Genomic DNA, 20,321 nt, shown 5'->3' on the forward strand with positions numbered 1-20,321 from the left:
TTGAACAACTACCTTGGTTCTATAATGTAAACTCTCTGTTTTAAAGTGATCTAACTTAAAAACTTGCATCAAAATTTCTTGTTAATTTATGTTCCAAACACCAGCTTAACAGTTATTTTACTAAATTCTTCATTATTTTCAAAATTAATTTAAACATAAGTAGAGTACTTCAATAGAAATATGGTAATAAAAGTTAAAACTTGTCTGATATGGTTTAGTTAGGTTCCCCTTACCTTTCATCTTTCCACAGTCAACAGAATAAGTGCTGGTGTCACTAGAATTGACTATACTCTAGAAAGTGGTATTCCAGTATGGCCAGTGTTCATTGTCTGAGGTTTTTCTCCAGCCATACTTTCTACTTGTTTATTTCCAACTTAGCTCTCAGAAAATATTTTAATTATCAATGATTTCCATAAAAAAAAATAGTTTACTGATGGAACTGTAAGTTATTTAGGTGAGAACATTTGTTTTAAATAATTGTCCATTAAGAAGCTGCTTCTGCATTCTTCACCTTGATAAACAATGAATTTTTTTTTTCTAGTAGTCAAACATTACTTATAAATATTGTAAAGTTTATTGTCTGTTATGTTTTCCATCTTGGAGCTTCATGGTCATCAATAAAATAGCTTAGAGATTAACTTAAGAAACTATTCTTCTTTGGTGCCTGTCTTAAGTCAAGGACCAATGCTTCTTAATCAGCATCAAACATGATTTCTTCAGTCTTGGATTAATTCTAAATACTCTGTATAATTGAAAATAGTTTGTTTCTAATTTCTTACTCACAAAACTAGTTTACCGCTTGCCTGCCTGAGATATCTCTTTGGAATGTGTGACACAGAGTCAATTACTAGACTGTGCAATTTATCTGATCCTCTTCACTGCTCTCAGAATGTTATCTTCGTGTTAGTGTGTTGTCTTGGTTACTGAATCACTTAGAATTTTGTCTGAACTACTTGTTCTTGTTGATTTTGGCTATCAAGTCACCATGTTATTTATTCTCATACATGTGATGTAAAGATTTTCTTCTTTTTTTTCTGTTGAGATGGAAAACAATATGGCATTTATTGAAAGAGTATTGTTTAATATGTTTCTTATATAGTCAAAGGTTTACAAGAAAGGAGTTAGGAAGTGCCTAGACAGTGACACTTTTTTCAAGAGCGTTAGGGATATTAGGGAAACTGATTCATCTAAAATCTAAAATTGCTTCAATCTTTTCCTGAGAAATTACTGCCACAATATTTTGTTGTATCTGTGTGTGTGAGTGTGTTGGCTGTATATCATACTTAAAGCATATATACTGTTGAAACCTTCTAAACTGCAGTATTTGTCTCAAGAAAGTATCTCTTATAGATGTATAGTGTTAAAAACACACATCAACAGCAGATGAAAATTGTTCAGCAACAACAGTGGCATTGCTGCTTCTTTGAGCTTCATCAATAGCAGGTATCACTAGCATCATATGCTTAGCAAAAATCAACTGTTTGCTGATGTAATTAAACAGAGATTGAAAGGTCACTGATTTCACATGTTTGAGCTTCAACATGTGCTATTGTTTAGCCATGGTTGAGCCCTTGGTCAACTCTGATTGAACAAACCTATGATCAAAGGCATTCTATATTTACACACTCTGTTTAAAGTAATTTATACATACATTTACTGTTCGGTCTTAATATGATCATCACTACATCACTAAAAAGCAATAAGATCTCAGTTCAGTTATTGAGATTACAGGCTCTGAAATTGACATGAGAAATTTTATTAAATGATGTAATTTTCAGTGTTAGAATAATGAAGAAACTTCAAGTAAATCTCACCTATAACATCAAATACAGATTCAAAACAAATGTTTGCGCTGTCATCATCATCATCATCATTATCATACAGCCACTTTCCATATTGGTGTTGTAATTAGGTTATGAGTCAGTTCTCTCATACAGAATTTGTGCTCCCTTGATGGGTCAAAGGATCACATGTGCATGTTTCACTTTGGGCTTGATTTCTATAGATGGATGACCTTCCTATCACCAACCACTTTACAAAGTATATTGATTGCATTTTATTGTAGTACTAACACAACAGAGAATGTCATATCCTTGATAAGATTTAGAAGTTGTATCAACATAATTTCTTTTTTCTTTCTTTCAAAAGCCTGGAACTAGAGTATATTATGCTTTGTGTACTGGGATTTAATAAACCAGCTACCATTTGTTAGTATTGATATTGTCTGGTGGTGTTAGTGGCGTGACTGATATATTTTTGATGACACAATAAAAGGCACAATAAAACAAAATGCTTTGCATATTCCTACAGAGTTTTTGCATGGTACATGATTCTTACTGATATATCTGTTTTAGTATGTTCAAATAATACATGTTTTTAGTATGTTTAGATAATAGAATAGTCTTTCCTTTGTTTGTCTGCTCCTTGTAGAACCTTGCTATTTATATATGTGCCTTCCAAATCTTCTTATGCAATCCTTTCTATCAGCTTTCATCTTTCTTTATTTCTGCTAATGCTCCCCTATTCAAGATAGAAAGCTTTGTTTTATTCTATTCTCTGTTAATGTTGCGTAAAAGAAATGCTTTACACGACAGAGCTGCCAATCACACACACCTCAAACTGTAGGACCAAGTTTGTTGTAGCAGACTTTTACTCTGCCAGGCCTACTGACAAATAGTAGGTGCCTTTCTTTGAGCCTTTAATAGGAACTCCATATTTACAAAGCGAAAAATACAATGGTGTTTATACAGAAAGATCAAGGGTCATGTTTAGTTAGGTAAACAAATATTTCACTTGCTTATCAAAGTATTACATTATAGAAGTATGGCCTACAATTTAATTTCAGTAAAAAAGAGGGTGCATATTTTAGCATAATTAAGGAGGGTGAAGCTGCATGGTCTAGTGGCTAGGGGAGTTGTACTTACAATCATGAGTGTGGTTTCAATTCTCAGACTAGTTGTGTTCTTGAGCAAGGCATATTGTTTCATGTTGCTCCACTCTACTCAGCTGTAAATGGGTAACCCTACAACAGACTAGCCTTCCAATCAGGGACATTGTTGGTCTGCTTGCCTAGCCAGTAGAGTAGCATCATTCAATAACTAAAATGATGCAAAATGCATTGTGACCAGCAGTGTATAGCATCTGATAGTCTGGTTGATGCTGTAATAATTAAGGATATAATGCTTAAGAGAGAGAGAGAGAGAGAGAGAGAGAGAGAGAGTTAATAGATAACTGTACAAAGAGTTTGAGGTTTCAAAATGAAGCAATAGAAAAACGTATGCCCTTTGAATATGAGAACATTCATGTTATATAAGAATTAAAACCAATCCAAATATCCTAAGTTGTGGTAATTTTCAGTGTTTAGAAAATATGAGAGTAGCTGCTGATTTCACTGGAAGGGTACCAGCCACTAGCACTACATTGAATCTGTATCAGAGACTATTAATTCAGTGCCTCAACATAATATTGTAGACACTGCTATATAACTAAAGACTTTCATGAGTTTATCCTGCTAATCTGAAATCTTTGCAAGGGTAACATCTGTATTAAACTGGTGTCTTCTTTTGCAAAGTTTGAGGTACTTCCCACTTTTCTTGAAGTGTAACAATGCTCTGACACCATTTGGTAATTCACTGAGGGAACCTATATTTGATCACTCAACCTGCTAGAAATAACAGCCCAGTATCCCATAAATAACATATTACCATCTTCAGGAAAGAAAGGATGCATTTGATAATGTAGTTCTGAACACACTAATTTTGAAAAACAAATAGGAAATAATTATGGCAGGAATGTTCTTGATCATAATTCTGATCAATCAGACCTAATTAATGACAACAACTATATAATGATAGCAGTGGGTAAAAGAAAAGCGAAAAATACATATTGTAGACAAATACAGAACTGCAACATATTGTAACATTTCTAGTATAGCATATTACTTGATGATGTTACATACCTTGCGACACTCCACCATTTTGTCTTTTGCTTCAACAATTACTACAGAGTTTGTTAAAGATTGTTGTATCCAAATTCTTGGATACTATTGTGAAACCATGGTACAATAATAACTAGAATCATAATATCATATATGAAGTGTGCTGAAAAGTTCCTGGCTTTAAGGGTATAGTGAAAGGTCTGGTTGGTGGTACAACTTCCCGAGTTAGTTCTTTTACAGGGTTTAGAAAAACTGAAGGTCTGCTGCAATAAGTGTGTGAATCTGAGGAAATATGTTGGATAAAATCATAATTAACTGATCCTCCTGTATTTTCTTTTACCCAAAGCAAGGAACCTTTCAGCACCCCCTCATGTGTGTGTATATATGTGTATGTGTGTGCAGCACTATCCGTGTGGAATATATATATATATATATATACTTTCTTATCTAATTTCAGCCTCAACTGAAATCCATCAAAGGCCTAACAAATCTGAACGTAATAAGACTAATGGTCATTCAGAATATCCAAACAATATTGCTGTAGTCAATTCACAGCAGAGTTCTGTAAGTACTAGTCCCATTGGCTCTCCAGCAAATGACCTCAAAGAAGACAAAATTTTATTAGCTAAAAAACTTCTGCACCCTGTAAGCCCACAGCTGTCATCTAAATGCATGATAGAAGAACTTGAAGAATCTGAAAAGTTGAAAGAACTCGAGATAGAAAGGACAGACTTTGCTTCAACTAAACCTAACTTTGTCAACCCTACTTGTTTGTCTGAGTGGGGCTCATGCAATGCAGAGTTGACGGCCAAGAATTCACATGAACGATCAAATGGATTGAGAGAATCTGCCAGTGAGTCTGGTTATTCTGTTAGCAGTCCTATTTCTCCAAGGTCTCCTTCAATTGTAAATGGTTATGATCAGAATGAAAATCAGTCACTGGATTATGGTTACCAACATCTAGAAGATAAATTACAATTTCAGGTAAGCTGTTTTCAGAACTTCAATGTTGCTTTGAGAAAATTTTATCATTTGACATTGTAGACATGTTATTTCTGACATCAATTTTCTAAATGTTCAATGAGTATAAAAATTTGACTTCTTGCATTAGTTGTTAAAAAATTGTTTTAATAATTTCTGAGTGTAAGGTAGCAAGCTGGCAGAATCGTTAGCATGCCATGTAAAATGCTTAGCAACATTTTGTCCATCTTTATGTTCTGAATTCAAATTCCGCTGGGGTCAACTTTGCTTTTCATCCTTTTGGAGTTTGATAAAAGGAATACCAGTTGAACATTGGCATTGATATAATCAACTTAGCCCCCCCCCAAAAAAATTACTGGCCATGTGCCAAAATTTGAGACTTATAATTTTTGTGTGTTATGTCATAATTTTTAACACTGTCATAAATCCATAAAATTTAGAGGCAGTCTCAGTCATTTAAAATGATTCCAATATTTTTTCAATTTTTCATTTAGTATTGTCTCCCGATTCATACAAACCCATTTGCTAGCTCACGATTAACAGAACCTCTTTACTCAGCTACGGTGTTATATTAGCTATCAATAATGATATTCCCTCTGATTTTTCTGATTTTCAAACCTATTTATCTAATGTTTATTTATCGACAATGCCGTCCCCAGTCAAATTCCCTCACACCGCTTATTGTCACGTGTCCCTTGACCTCTCTCTCTAACTAACCCTATCTCTCTCTCGCTATGTCCCCCCTTCCCATAACCATCATCGCCATGGTCCTCTATGCCCCCCCCCCCTCCCCAAAACCATCATCGCCATACATAAAAGAGCGATCGCATTTATCGTTAACCCCACTCGCTTCAAAATATCTAAAGAATACGCACAGATCATGAATGGCTAAAAGTTAAGTGAATCGTCCAACCTCGCTACGACTACCTTCTTTCTTGCACTTATCCTTATTCTTTCTCTATTCTTCAATTTCCATCTCATTGTATTGTCCCTCATTCTTTCAGTATTCCCTCATTACCCTGTCTAGCTCAAACATTTTTTTTTCGTTTAGACTTGTCTCCAGGTTCATAGCCACTCTGATTTTTCAATTTTTCAATTTTTCGTTTAGTATTGTCTCCCGATTCATACAAACCCATTTGCTAGCTCACGATTAACAGAACCTCTTTACTCAGCTACGGTGCACCCGCCCTCCCACCCCCACCACGCATGCCGGAAGTTCCTATTCTCTTCCATCCCGGGGTTGCTTCCCATGAAGACTGCAAATGCTCTCACCATCCCTACCCCTCCCTACCCCTAGTCTCGACCTATGTAAGGTAATGTTCATACAGTGCAAAATATGAAAGGCTAGCGTTATGCAGGTTGTACTGAAGGCTACTTTACTACTTCATTTCTTGCACATGAATTCTGCCAAATGCGAGCTTTCTTTTCAGGTACACGAAGCTACTGTCCACCGTCCCAGGGTCTCTAGAGCCCATGCCTTCCACACCCTCAGGGTTGGCACCCTCAACGTTGGCACTCTGAAAGGTAGGTCTGGTGAGATAGTCGAGATGCTTGAACGGAGATGTGTGGATATATGTTGCATGCAAGAAATAAGGTGGAGAGGAGGATCAGCTAGGTTCCTCACAGGCAAGGAACGCAGGTACAAGATTTTCTGGGCAGGGAACACTGACGGGGTTGGTGGCGTGGGTATACTTATCGCTGAGAAATGGGTAGATAAAGTAATTGAGGTAATCAGAGTAAGTGACAGAATACTTAAGATTAGATTAGTGCTTCATCATAGTTTAGCAACCATTATATCAGCCTATGCTCCTCAGTCGGGGCTACCCGATGGACAGAAAGACCGATTCTATGACACTCTACTGCAGACTACCTCATTGACGAACGACAGAGACCTTATCTCTGTGGCTGGTGACTTCAATGGTCACGTTGGACGACATGCTGGGGGCTTCCATGGCGTACATGGAGGCTATGGCTATGGCTCCCGCAACAAGGAGGGAACCAGGCTGCTGGAGTTCTGCGATGCAAATAATCTTATGATTTGCAACACTAACTTCAGGAAACCTACCAGCCACCTAGTCACTTACCAATCGGGCCAACATACCAGCCAAATTGACTACATCCTTACAAGGCAAAGGGAGAGATGGCTGCTTATAAATGCCAAAACCTTCCCAGGTGAAGAATGTACCCCACAACATAGACTGGTAGTTAGTGACTTTAGGATCAGGACTAGGAGGACAACCAGAAGACGACAAATATGGAGAAGAAGGATCTGGAAGCTTAAAGATCCTGCAAATGGACAGAGATTTAGGGACATATTACTTGAAGCCTCTGACGAAGTAGAAGGGGATAGAGCATCACAGGGGGTAGAAGACAGCTGGACGTTTCTAAGGGACAACCTGCTGAGAGCCACTGACCAGATCTGTGGCTGGTGCAAAGTCCCCTCTCGACCTAGAATAACGTGGTGGTGGAACAATATTGTAGACAGGGCTATTAGAGAAAAGAGACAGGCTTGGAAGGTCTGGAAAAATGGGGGTAGCAGGGAATTGTATCAGACTGCCAAAAGAGAAGCTAGGAGACAGGTTTATTTAGCCAGAGGGGAAGCAGATAAGAAAAAATTTGCCAATGTTCTGCGCCGTGAGGACCAAAGACTGGAGGTGTTTCGTGTTGCAAGACAGTGTGTGAGAGAGAATCGTGATGTGGTAGGAGAGAAGTGTGTTCGCATGGAAGATGGTTCACTTGCGCTAAATGAGGATGCAAAGAGAGAGGTTTGGAGATGCCACTATGAAAGGTTGCTGAACGAAGAAAATGAATGGGATAAAGAGAGTCTGCCGAATGTTGACCCAACAGAGGGACCAGCTATCCGAGTTGATAGTTCTGTGGTAGCTAAGGCAATTAGAAGCATGAAGACAGGGAAAGCCCCAGGCCCATCAGGAATCACTGCAGAAATGCTCAAAATGTCTGGTAGTGTCGGCTATAGCCTAGTCACCCATATAGTTAATCAGGTGATACACAAAGGGGTCATACCCAATGACTGGTGTAGCAGTATAATAGTCAACTGCTACAAAGGTAAAGGTGATGCCCTAGATACAAATAACTACAGAGGTATCAAGCTGTTGGACCAGGTGATGAAGGTTACGGAGAGGGTCATAGCCCAACTAATTAGAGAGAAAGTTAGTTTAGATGAGATGCAGTTTGGGTTTGTGCCAGGGAAAAGTACTACTGATGCTATATTCCTGGTAAGGCAGCTGCAGGAGAAATACCTAGCCAAAGATAAGCCCCTGTACCTGGCTTTTGTTGACATGGAGAAAGCCTTCGACAGGGTCCCCCGATCCCTTATCTGGTGGGCAATGAGAAAACTAGGGATAGATGAATGGTTAGTGAGAGCTGTGCGGGCCATGTATAGGGACACCGCTAGTAGGGTGAGGGTTGGAAATGAGTACAGTGAAGAATTCCGGGTAGAGGTAGGGGTCCACCAAGGCTCAGTACTCAGCCCCCTCCTATTTATCTTAGTCCTCCAGGCAATAACGGAGGAATTCAAGACAGGATGCCCTTGGGAGCTCCTCTATGCTGATGACCTTGCTCTATTTGCTGAGTCGCTATCAGAACTGGAGGAGAAGTTTCAGGTGTGGAAACAAGGATTAGAATCGAAGGGCCTCAGAGTCAATCTAGCTAAAACCAAAGTCGTAATCAGTAGGAAGGTAGACAAATCACAAACACCTTCAGGTAGATGGCCCTGCTCGATCTGTAGAAAAGGTGTAGGTAGAAACTCTATAAGATGCACCAAGTGTAAGCTATGGACACATAAGAGATGCAGCAATGTCAAAGGAAGGCTAACTAGGAAGATGGTTTTTGTATGTGGCAGATGCTCAGGAACAATAAACACTGAAAATGCTCTGAGACCAACTTCCGTCACTTTCCAGGGAGAAAAACTAGAAATAGTTGATAGTTTCCGTTACCTAGGTGACCAAGTCAGCAGCGGGGGCGGGTGTGCTGAAAGTGTAACTGCTAGAGTAAGAATAGCTTGGGCAAAGTTCAGAGAGCTCTTACCTCTGCTGGTGACAAAAGGCCTCTCGCACAGAGTGAAAGGCAGACTGTATGATGCGTGTGTACGAACAGCCATGCTACATGGCAGTGAAACATGGGCCGTGACTGCTGAGGATATGCGTAAGCTCGCTAGAAATGAAGCCAGTATGCTCCGATGGATGTGTAATGCCGGTACTCACACTCGGCAGAGTGTAAGTACCTTGAGAGAAAAGCTGGACCTAAGAAGCATCAGTTGTGGTGTGCAAGAGAGACGTTTGCGCTGGTATGGTCATGTGGCGAGAATGGATGAAGATAGTTGTGTGAAAAAGTGCCACACCCTAGCGGTTGAGGGAACCTGTGGAAGAGGCAGACCCAGGAAAACCTGGGACGAGGTGGTGAAGCACGACCTTCGAACTTTAGGTCTCACTGAGGAAATGACTAGAGACCGAGACCTCTGGAAGTGTGCTGTGCGCGAGAAGACCCGGCAGGACAAGTGAGTCTACAACCCGTGGCCTTCTACATGGGATGGAGCCAGCCTACGTATGCATACCTTCCCTTCTTGGGACACAAAACTCTACTTGTGAAGACGTGTTGAGGCAAGTGAGGATCAGAATCGAAATCGATCAATGGAAATTGCGGATGTGCTACCAGTGCCGGTGGCATGTCGAAACTCTGCTTGTGAAGACCCATTGAGGCAAGTGAGGATCAGAATCGAAATCGATCAATGGAAATTGCAGATGTGTTACCAGTGCCGGTGGCATGTAAGAGAACTTTCCGTTTCGCGACCGTTGCCAGCACCGCCCCGTTTCGTGTCCGTTGCCAGCCTCGCCTGGCCCTCGTGCCGGTGGCACATAAAAAGCACCATCCGTTCGTGGCCGTTTGCCAGCTCTGTCTGGCACCAGTGCGGGTGGCACGTAAAAAGCACCCACTACACTCACGGAGTGGTTGGCGTTAGGAAGGGCATCCAGCCGTAGAAACACTGCCAGATTTGACTGGGCCTGATGAAGCCTTCTGGCTTCACAGACCCCAGTAGAACCGTCCAACCCATGCTAGCATGGAAAACGGACGCTAAATGATGATGATGATGATGATGATTTGACTGGTACTTATTTTATTGACATGTAAATGATGAAAGATAAAATCAGATTCAGCAGAATTGGAACCTAAAATCTAAAGCTATGCAACTAAATACTGCTTCTGTCACTCATCACCCTTGCTTTTACCATTCACGTATGATATGGCAGTGTTTCTTTCTTACAGAACAATACTCATTAAAATCATTTTGTCTTTCCCATCTGATCTAAAGACAGACTGAAAATAGCTGTAACACATTACTTCACTTGGTCCACAATCTGTTTTAAGCTGCCCAGTACTTTCTATAAAATGGTTGACATTAGGAAGGGCATCCAGCTATAGAAACCAAGCCAAAAGAGATTATGGAACCTGGTGCAACCCCTGGTCTTGCCTTGAAAAACAGACATTAAATGATGATGATGATGACAATGATTTGTTTTCTTGCATGAAGAAATCAAAAAATTCTCAATAATGCAGTGCACCTGAGCACTGAATACAATAATCCTTTCATCCTTTCAATGTTGATACAATAAGTACCAATTGAGCACTGGGATTAATATAATCGACTTAGTCCCTCCCCCAAAATTGCTAGCATTGTGCCAAAATTTGAAACCACTATGATGATGATGATGAACAACAGACAAAATCATTAGAATGTCAGAAAAAATGCTTTGTGATATTTGTGCCAGTTCTTTAATTCTGATTTCAAACCCTGTTGAGGTCAATTTGGTTTTCATCCTTTCAGGGTCAATAAAATAAACTTACTCTCCAAAATTGCTGGCCTTGTGCTAAAATTAGAAAGGATTGTTATTGTTATTATCATTCAGGCAGTGAACTGGCAGAATCTTTAAGCATGCTGGGTGAAATGTTTGGCAGTATTTCTTCTGGATTTATGTTCTAAGTTCAAATGCCACTATATCAGCAACCAGCTTATGCTCATTAGCAGCTGAGTAAAATGAGCCACCTGAGATGAAATGTTTTACTCATAGACACAAGTCCAGGAAGTCCAGGAAATGAACCCATGACCTTACAATTATGAATTGGACATCCTAACCATTAGGCCACATGGCTTCATAACTGTTAACTGTAAATACAAACAGCTCTAACTGCAACCAAGACATGTAATGACTGACAACTGTTTTGATAGATCACTTAATCTGGTTGAGGTAACAGTCACATTTCCACATCCTGCTGTCTTTAAGAAATAAATAGTAGATAATGTATTCCAAGATAGACTATTCCTAGAAGAAAAAAATAGGATTGTTAGGTCAGCACCTATGACACTTTTCAAGGCTTTTGAGATTAGTGGAGGAATGTAGGATGTTACCCTCACAATGGGGACCTGATTTGAATCCTTGTGCCCAAGAACCAGATAGTTCAACATTAGCTGTTAAACCACCTGGTCCTTGAGTACAGGGATTCAAGCAAGGTTTCTGATTAAGTTTATCACCTAGGATAATCAAGGTACCATGGATTGAATGCTTTTAGTCATAGATTTACATGACAGTAGCTTACTTCGAGGTAAGGTCAATAACCATTTCATATGCTGAGGAAGAAAGGATAGAAAGAGTGGTTGAAATCTTTCAACTATTTGACTTTATGGAAATTGGGATAAGCTCAACACATCATGATAATATTCTAGTAGTGGTTCAAAACAGGAATAATTTTTTTTTAATAATTATTTACATATTTACTATTAAATATTGGATAGTCTATCATTATTATCATCTTCATTTAACATCCATTTTCTATGCTAGCATGGGTTGGATGGTTTGACAGGAGCTAGCAAGATGGAGAGCTACACCAGGCTCCAATTGTCTGTTTTGGCATGGTTTCTAGTCGGTTATTCTTCCTAACACCAACCATTTTACAGAGTGTACTGGGTGCTTTATACATGGCACCAGCATAAAAAAAGAGTTTCTGATATCAGACCTATTTCCATTCATCTTAACTTGAATTTTCCTTATTTAAAATTTTTACAATCAAATGGAGTGAATTAAACTTGTAACAAGCTATTTCCTCAACTGTTTTACATGAAAATGTTTTAAAAATAACTGATTTTTTTCTTCAATATTTTACAGAATAACCAAATTGCTGAACTAGAGAAGAAAATCGAGGAACTAAAGAGGTTATATATTTATTTTCCATTTAATTTATATAATCTTACTCTTGTGATGAATATATTTAGTTTAATTTATACTTGTTTCTCTTTAACATTTAAATTATTATCAAATGTAATGTTTATTTATTTACATTACTTTGAATTAATTATGCATTATCTCGTAGCTTTGAGGTTTTCATAATCGGATTGTTTATTTTTAACATGGCATTGTAGGGTTGGTGTGAGAGGCCAAATCTAGCCAGTTTGAACATAAAACAGGTAGAATATTTCGATCTGATAAGTCTGGTTTAGCCCTTTAGTATTAAGATTACTCAGTTAAATGTAATGCTTATTTACATTGTTTATTTTTAGAATACCATTTTAGGGTAGGTATGTGAGATAGGATCTGGTTGATTTGAACACAAAACAGAATATTTGGGGCTGGGTATAGTCAGTTTCAATAGTTAAATGCTAAAGTTTTAAGCCAGTTTTTGTGCATCAAGCTTATCAACAAATATTAAAAAATTTTGGTTCTAATTTCTCTCTGAATGAACATAGCTTTTGACCCATCTGCAATTAGCATTCGTCATTATTTAACATCACTTTCAATGCTAGCATCTGAAATGAATGTATACTTAAGTAATCAGTATTCATGAAAGAGAGTGTTAGCTACAGTATTTATCAGTAAGCCCATCACTTAAAAAAAATTAAAAATACATGATATATAACAGAAAACAGAACTGTATTTTTGTAATTGATAGGCATAGTTGAGTATGTGTGTAACAGTGTGTTTCAGTGAATATAGACTTCCAAATTCAGTGTATTTTGTAATGCATAATGATACTGATGTGTGTGTGGTGACCGGTAAACTCCACCACAGTATATTCTACCATGGTAAATTTCTCCATAGGTGAAATATTATTATCAAATCATTATTTAGAAGGGTTCCACAATGCTTTGCACTCATCACTAACATCCACACATCCAAATTTGTGGAAACTATGCACTGCCCTTAAATCTGAGGAAGGATTAAGCCATACAAAAATTGCACATGTTCAACGAGGAGACTCAACAACAAAAAAAAAATGACCTATCAAATTATTCATGCACAACTGAAATAGCTAGTTCAGGAATATCAAAATGAAAACCCTCTGCAATTTTAAGAAGTCTTGCATACAATTTGTCTTAAGAAATTTTTTTTTAATAAATTAAACTTTCTTATCCTAACTCTACTTCACAATGTACTCACTATTATTTTCTATCCTATTGTTATAATAAAATGTGTGCTAAAATTTGATCTTTTCTTTCTTTATCCCAAATTATATTATTTTTGAAATTCTGTGATGAGTCTTTTTCATAGATTCTTACTCAATGGGAGTACATTAAAGTGATCCATCTCAATTCAAGTAGATTATAAAGATTATGTTCTATCTCACCTTCAGACTCCCTCTCTCTCTTCTTAAAACTTCAGAGATAGACCGATTAAATAACATTTATTGACCCACAGTCTAGAGAAACTGACCACGGTGATTATTAGCAGGTGGAATTTACCATGGTGGAATTTACCTATGGTAAAATTTACCACAGTGGAATTTACCTAGAACCATATATATATAGGTTTAAGAGACAGAATCACCTTCAGGCAACTCAATCATCATTGAATGACATTATCCACAATATGTACATACAACCCATGCTAGCATGGAAAGCGGGCACTAAATGATGATGATGATGATAAGGACTAAATATTAAAATTATCAAAATTAATACCTACAATTCTTATTCCAAATTATCAAAATTAATACCTTCAATTCTTATTACAAATCATATACTTTACATTATCTAGACTACATGCATTTCATGACAACATATTCCTCAATATTGCTGAAATAGAATGTCTCTATACAATACCACATTAAAATGATTATATTGCCAATCTTCAGGTCTATCTTATATGAACTTATTTTGCTATTTACATCGTATATTAAGACATGACAAACTAACATTATATAACTAAAAGTTGTTGAAATAATTTTACTTTAGTAAATAATGAACAGAAATGTGGAATAAAAGTAGGAAAAAGAAATGTTAACTTATGTGTATGGTAATTTTCTCAAAAAAAGCCTGCAAAGATCATGGGCTCTTCTCCTATCTTCAAATGCAGCTTGTTATATATATACACACATATATATATATATATATTCACTACAAAATAACAAAAATGTATTAAAAAATATAATGACAAAACCATAAAAATAGAAGTTTTATAGCTCATGTAAATGCTAGAAAGACTTCTAAATCATCCTGTACATTTTCTCATACAGTCTGTGTTATTTTAGTTACTGTAATTCAAATCTTCTTTAGATGTAAATTCTCAGATATTTTGGTGGAAAACAAGCTGCTGTGTAAATGATTTAAATATTAATTTCATTTAACAATCACAATTTTCCAGCCCTGTTTCCTGAAAAGAAGACAAATGTTTATACATTTCAGCTTCATTACACAGCTTCACTCAGATTTATTTTTCTTTGTTCTTAATGTATTTATCTGAAACTATTTCAGAGAAATTGATAAAAGCAGTTGTATCTTTCCTACAAAATACCAACCACTCAAGGCACCAGGTAACTTTTCTAATTTTATTTCTTCTGTTTCTCCCAATATACTAACTTGACAATTATATTTGTCTTTCAGTAAACTGAATTTGTGGCTGAATTGTAGCATTCATGCCCCTCACAATGGTATTAACTAATCTAGTGAAAAGACTCCAACATCACATTTCTTTTCCCAAAAAGATTATTATTATTTGTGTTAGTTTACAGAAATCATCATCACCATCATTTAACATCCATATACCAAGCTGGTATAGGTAGGATGGCTTGACAGAGAACTGGCAAGCTACAAGGCTGTGTTGAGCTCCAATGAAATATGAACGAATATATCAAAGAAATGGTATGCATTGGGATTTCTGATACAGCCTTGTTATACTATCTACCCACCTCCATCCAGTTGATTTTTTTTTTTAATCTTGGAATGTGACAGTTAAGTGAACTACCAGGAGACTAATCTATTTGCAGAAGAACTATTCATTCATATTTTATAATTTCATTAGTACAGTACAAGAACCTATTTCCCTCTCCTCCCCCAAAACATGACATCTTGGTGGCTCTCCTCAGAATTAAAATAACAATTAGTTTTAAAAGTTTACACAGTAGCAACTGTATATGCTAAGATCCCTGTCACACTTTCAAACTTTGAAATGAATTTAAAGAGCTGAACATCTTTAACCCTTTCGTTATTAGCCCAGCCAAAACCGGCTCTGGCTCTGTAGTACAAATATCTTGTTTTCATAAATTTTGAATTAAAATCTTTCACCAAACCTTAGTCACAATTTATGTTCCTAACATTAGCTGAATGATAACTTAGTTATTTTACTAAACTCTTTGTTATATTTAAAAATGATTGAAAGAAACAGAGTATCTCAAAATAAATACAGTAATGAAAGGGTTAATCAACTTGTGTTTTCTTATGGCAATCAAAAAGCTCAAGCTTGTTATCAGAATCTCCCGGAATAGACTTAATTTTTTATGGTTAGCATATCATCATTGATGATGATGATGATGATGATATACTGTCCATTGAAAATTATATATATAGATTACTGTTTAGTTGGATTGTCTAACAATTTCAAAATTATTGGCAACAAATGGTAAAGTGCCTACTTTCTTTATAATATAAGATTCTAACATATGTACAATGCTACAAATTTGGAGGAAAGGGAAAAGTACTTCAGTACTTAATTCATTTTATCAACCCTGAAAAGATGAAAAGTCAGAATTTGAGTTCACAATGTAAAAGACACAGCATTATTTAATGAGTAATATTTAATGAATAAATCATTTAATATAATGAATAAATGTGTCTTATTGTTTATCTGTAACTTATTTCAGTCATTGAACTGCAGCTATCCTGGGGCCTTGAAGGGTTTTAGTCAAACAAATAAATCCCAATACATTTTTTTTGTAAGTCTGGTACTTTTATCAATCTCTTTTACTGAGCTACTAAGTTACATGGACATAAACAAAAAGACAGAAATATATATCTATATATTTTTAATTATTTTTTTTAAAGCCAAAACTATGCTAGTTATAAAAATAATGTCAATGGTTTTACCAAGTATTTCATTATTTCAGGGTTAAGACCCCTTCTTCAGGAAATCTTTGGAGAAAAGGTGTTGTTAGATGGCTTCTCTCTCTTCCACTACATGAAATGTGTTAATACTAACTTATTGTAATACTACTTAATGGTAGGAAGTAAAACAAAACCAAACAATATCAATTCAGTAACTACTTTATATTTTTCAGAAATCATCAACGTAATCCATGTTATTCCATCAGGGATATCAATTAAAAAGACCTTTCTTTTGGATCATGGCCGGTTACATATGGAATCTGTGAAACAGTCTTTTGGTTTGAATACTATTGAGCTTTACATTGGTGAGAAATATTTCCTCATCATATTTTGAGAATACAATAAAATAATAACACATCAATTTAATCTATTGTATTGTAATTATAATGTGGATATTGATTAACTTTTTTCCTATTTAACTCAGTTTATTGTAATTGTATTTTTACAAGTACAACAAAGATCTCCTGGGTTTTTAACTTGCATTTATTTTATCATTAACATCATGATCCCTGTGTGTATCAAGGTTATGTTGGTTCAGTACTAGAACACTTATCTACTATTTCCCTTAGATGGGTTAATCACTACCACATTGAGCTAGAAATTTGTTACAAGTAGTATTCTATGAGAGACAGGTTGTTGTAGGGAAAGGAAAAGAAAGAGCCCTAAAGATTCTGGCAAATGTGCAGATTTGTCACTACCCAACCTGTAATTTTCATAGCAAAAGTGATCTAATTGGTGTAAATGTATTTTTGTTAAAGCTCTCTCATTAATACACATTATATCACCGGTTTTCTTTTCTTTTTTCAGATGGTGTTCCTGTTATTGTCAGTGCAAACATTGATGGCTATATTCCACTGAAATTCGAACCCAATTCTACACTGTTCATTAGTGGTGTCACATCTCCAGCTCAGGAGGATAGTGTATCAATATCATCATTAGCATCATCTGCTGTCTTACCTCAGAGCCCAATTAATGAAAGTAAACCTATTACAGACTTAACAGTTACTGGGGCTCTGACTTCCATCAAAGGAAAAGCCACATCATGTTAGCATTTCCAGTGAAAATCTCTCTCTTTTCTTGTATGTCTTCATCTTGTAATGACTTTGGGGGAGGCAGCCAGTTTGTACTATTCGGTAAAGAAGTTGCTGTGTTATTATTTGTTAGCTACAACTGCACAACCTTACAACTAACTGCACAGTTTGCTTAAAATACATTAACATCTATATAATTTCCCCTTCTCAAATACATTGCTATTATATATATATGAGAATGTGTATGTGTTTGTATATTTGAACAAATTGATGTATTATGTATTGTTATGGATTTTTTTTTTGTTAATAATGAAAGCACAAAAAAGAAAAAGCTGTAATAAATAAATAACATAAAAACAAGCTGTTTTCTTCATTTTGACCTGTTCCTATTTAGTGCCATACCAGTGCCATGTATTACTGCTTATACCATGAGATATGACATCATCCTCATCATTATTATCAACATTGTTTAAACATCTATTTTTCCATGTTTGCATAAATCAAATGAAACTTGTTGAAACAGATTTTCTATAGATGGATGTTCTTCTTATCACCAATCCCCACCTGTATCTGTTTCCAAGAAAAGCATTATCCCTTGTTCTTCAAACAATGAACAACTCAATGGCTAAACATGTTTTAATAGAAGATTGCAAACAAACAATACCAATTGAGTGAATAAATGCTGAAGCAAAGGAAAGACACACACATGCATACCATACATGCATATATATATGTATGTATGTTTACACACATGATGAAAGTAAATAGGGGTTAAATAAGCCATGGTGAATACCCCTTTAAGCAGTCTCTGGAAATAGAACTTGTTCAGTTATAACAATCCATATATCATTATTTTTTTCTTGTGACAGGTATAATTTGTAAATCCATGGTTGAACACCAATTAAACTGGGTATATTAATCACTGTATATTAGAAAAAAAGCAAAGGATCCAGATGCATTATCATCAATTTATTTAGCTTACACATGTTTCAAACAGCATGGCACAACAGAAGTTCTGCACATTGCGGTATGCACATTTAATTAATCCTTCTATTGGTTGACTAAATTGTGAGAGAAACAGAGCATGTAGCTGCCATGCCATTCTTTTCAATGCTTCTGCTAAATTTTGTATATATTGGGATAATGTAGAAAGGGCAATAAATTCCAGACTGCTGTTTCCATTTTATTGTCCAGTGTCCATATCATGGGCAAGGGGCAGTCTCTTTTTCTTCATTTAATGACAGCTACTACTTGTATGTATTTTGTTAGACTTGTAATTTAATCTGGAATGTCATTAAGTGCAACTTAATTCACAGCAGAAGACAATGAATTTAATAGAACTATAAAAGAAAATCTAATAAAAATATGCTTTTCACTGTTGAAGGAATTTATATTAGGTAAAAATTACATTTCATAAATTAATAAAAAAAGAATAAATTATACACATATACACTCACATACATATATGTACACACACATGCATACACACTCTTACTCGTCATGATACAGACTTACATCAAATTTGTAAAATTTTTGAAGAAAAGAATATCAAAAATTTAATTAAAATGTAAAACAATGTTGGGAAACAGGAAACATTAAAATATGATATAGTGCCTCAACTATTAATTTTAATATGTCAGTTTGTGGATGATTTAGTATATTATTATATATGTTAATCCCTATTATGAAGTATATGCTACAGGGATTAACGAGAATTGCTGAAGCATGGAACAAACTGCCGGCATCAGTTGTTAGTTGTCTGAGCACTGCATCCTTCAAAACTTCCATGCTTTCTGAGATTCGCCAACACTACACCTGATTTTCTCCCCTCCATACACACACAGGCATGTATCTGACTCATACATTGTTTGCTTTCCAGACATTTTTACATTACTGCATGTACTTTATATGCACTTTCTGACAAGTTGTGGTACACCTGAGCACTGTATACAATAATTTCATTATTATTTTTTATTTTATAAAATATACTAAATTATCTGCAAACTGACATATTAAAATTAATTGCTTTGTCAATATTTTAATGTTTCCTCTTCCCCACTCTGTTTTAATCTTTAATTAAGTTTTTAATATTCCTTGCTTTAAAACTTTAGAAATTCAATTGTAAGTTTTTATTATGATTAGTAAGAGTGTGTATGTATATATATATATAGAGAGAGAGAGAGAGATGCATTAGTGTGTGTATGCATTTATACAGTACGTGTGTGTATGTATGACATTTTATTTTTATGTTATATAATTTTACTTAATATAGATTACTCCATCAACCAAATGCATATTTTTCTTAGTAGATACTGATTTTCTTTTATAGTTCTAGCAAATTCTTTTTGTCATTAAGATGCACTTAAGAGAGACTAAATTACAATTTTTTTCTTGACAAGATACATCTATTAGCTGCCATTAAATTAAAAGAAAGATACCACCCTTTGCCTGACATGGACACTGAATAATAAAATGGAGACAGTGGTCTGGAATTTATTGTTTGTAAACTCCTTCCTCATTATTTCAATGTATACAAAATTTAGAAGAAGCATTCTTTGTAAAGAATAGCATGGCAACTTCATGCTCTGTATCTCTGGCAATTTAGTCGATCAAATGAAGGGTTGATTAAATGTGCAATGCCTGCATTGTGCCATGTTACTTGAAACGTGTAAGCTAAATAAATTGTTGATAATGCATCTTGATTTGTTATGGTAGTATAGTAATAACAGGTGAGAAAATGCTTTAAATGTTGTCGGTATGATGGTACAAAATGAAGAAAGACTGGTCAATGCTTGAAAGAATATTCCTTAAATACAGATGTATGGTATATGATATATTTCCAAATAGGAGTTTGTAAATCATTTTCAATACAAGACCTATAACAATACCCAAAGAAAAAAAGATTATCTATGTAAAAGGTTTTTTTTTTTTTTTTCCTTTTTGGGGGCAGATTTAACAAGTACTTCTACCTTCATAGATATTCCTT

The 20,321-nt window shown here is 35.6% G+C and overlaps 1 protein-coding gene across 2 annotated transcripts in view; it reads left to right on the forward strand.

Moving 5' to 3' along the window:
- Positions 1 to 17,658, forward strand: part of LOC115209800 (WD repeat and coiled-coil-containing protein) — a 99,734-nt gene extending 82,076 nt beyond the window's left edge. The window contains exons 12-16 of one of the 2 annotated variants that reach the window (XM_029778348.2): positions 4,395 to 4,921; positions 12,097 to 12,143; positions 14,679 to 14,737; positions 16,478 to 16,609; positions 17,112 to 17,657. In XM_029778348.2, coding sequence (XP_029634208.1) covers positions 4,395 to 4,921; positions 12,097 to 12,143; positions 14,679 to 14,737; positions 16,478 to 16,609; positions 17,112 to 17,353 — 1,007 coding nt within the window. In that variant the 3' untranslated portion in view covers positions 17,354 to 17,657. Of the gene's footprint in view, positions 1 to 4,394; positions 4,922 to 12,096; positions 12,144 to 14,678; positions 14,738 to 16,477; positions 16,610 to 17,111 lie in introns of both variants that reach the window. The other variant, XM_036501204.1, reaches the window with a different exon arrangement.
- Positions 17,659 to 20,321: the final 2,663 nt, after the last annotated feature.

Source organism: Octopus sinensis, linkage group LG3, assembly GCF_006345805.1.
Source record: "Octopus sinensis linkage group LG3, ASM634580v1, whole genome shotgun sequence".
Taxonomy (NCBI): domain Eukaryota; kingdom Metazoa; phylum Mollusca; class Cephalopoda; order Octopoda; family Octopodidae; genus Octopus; species Octopus sinensis.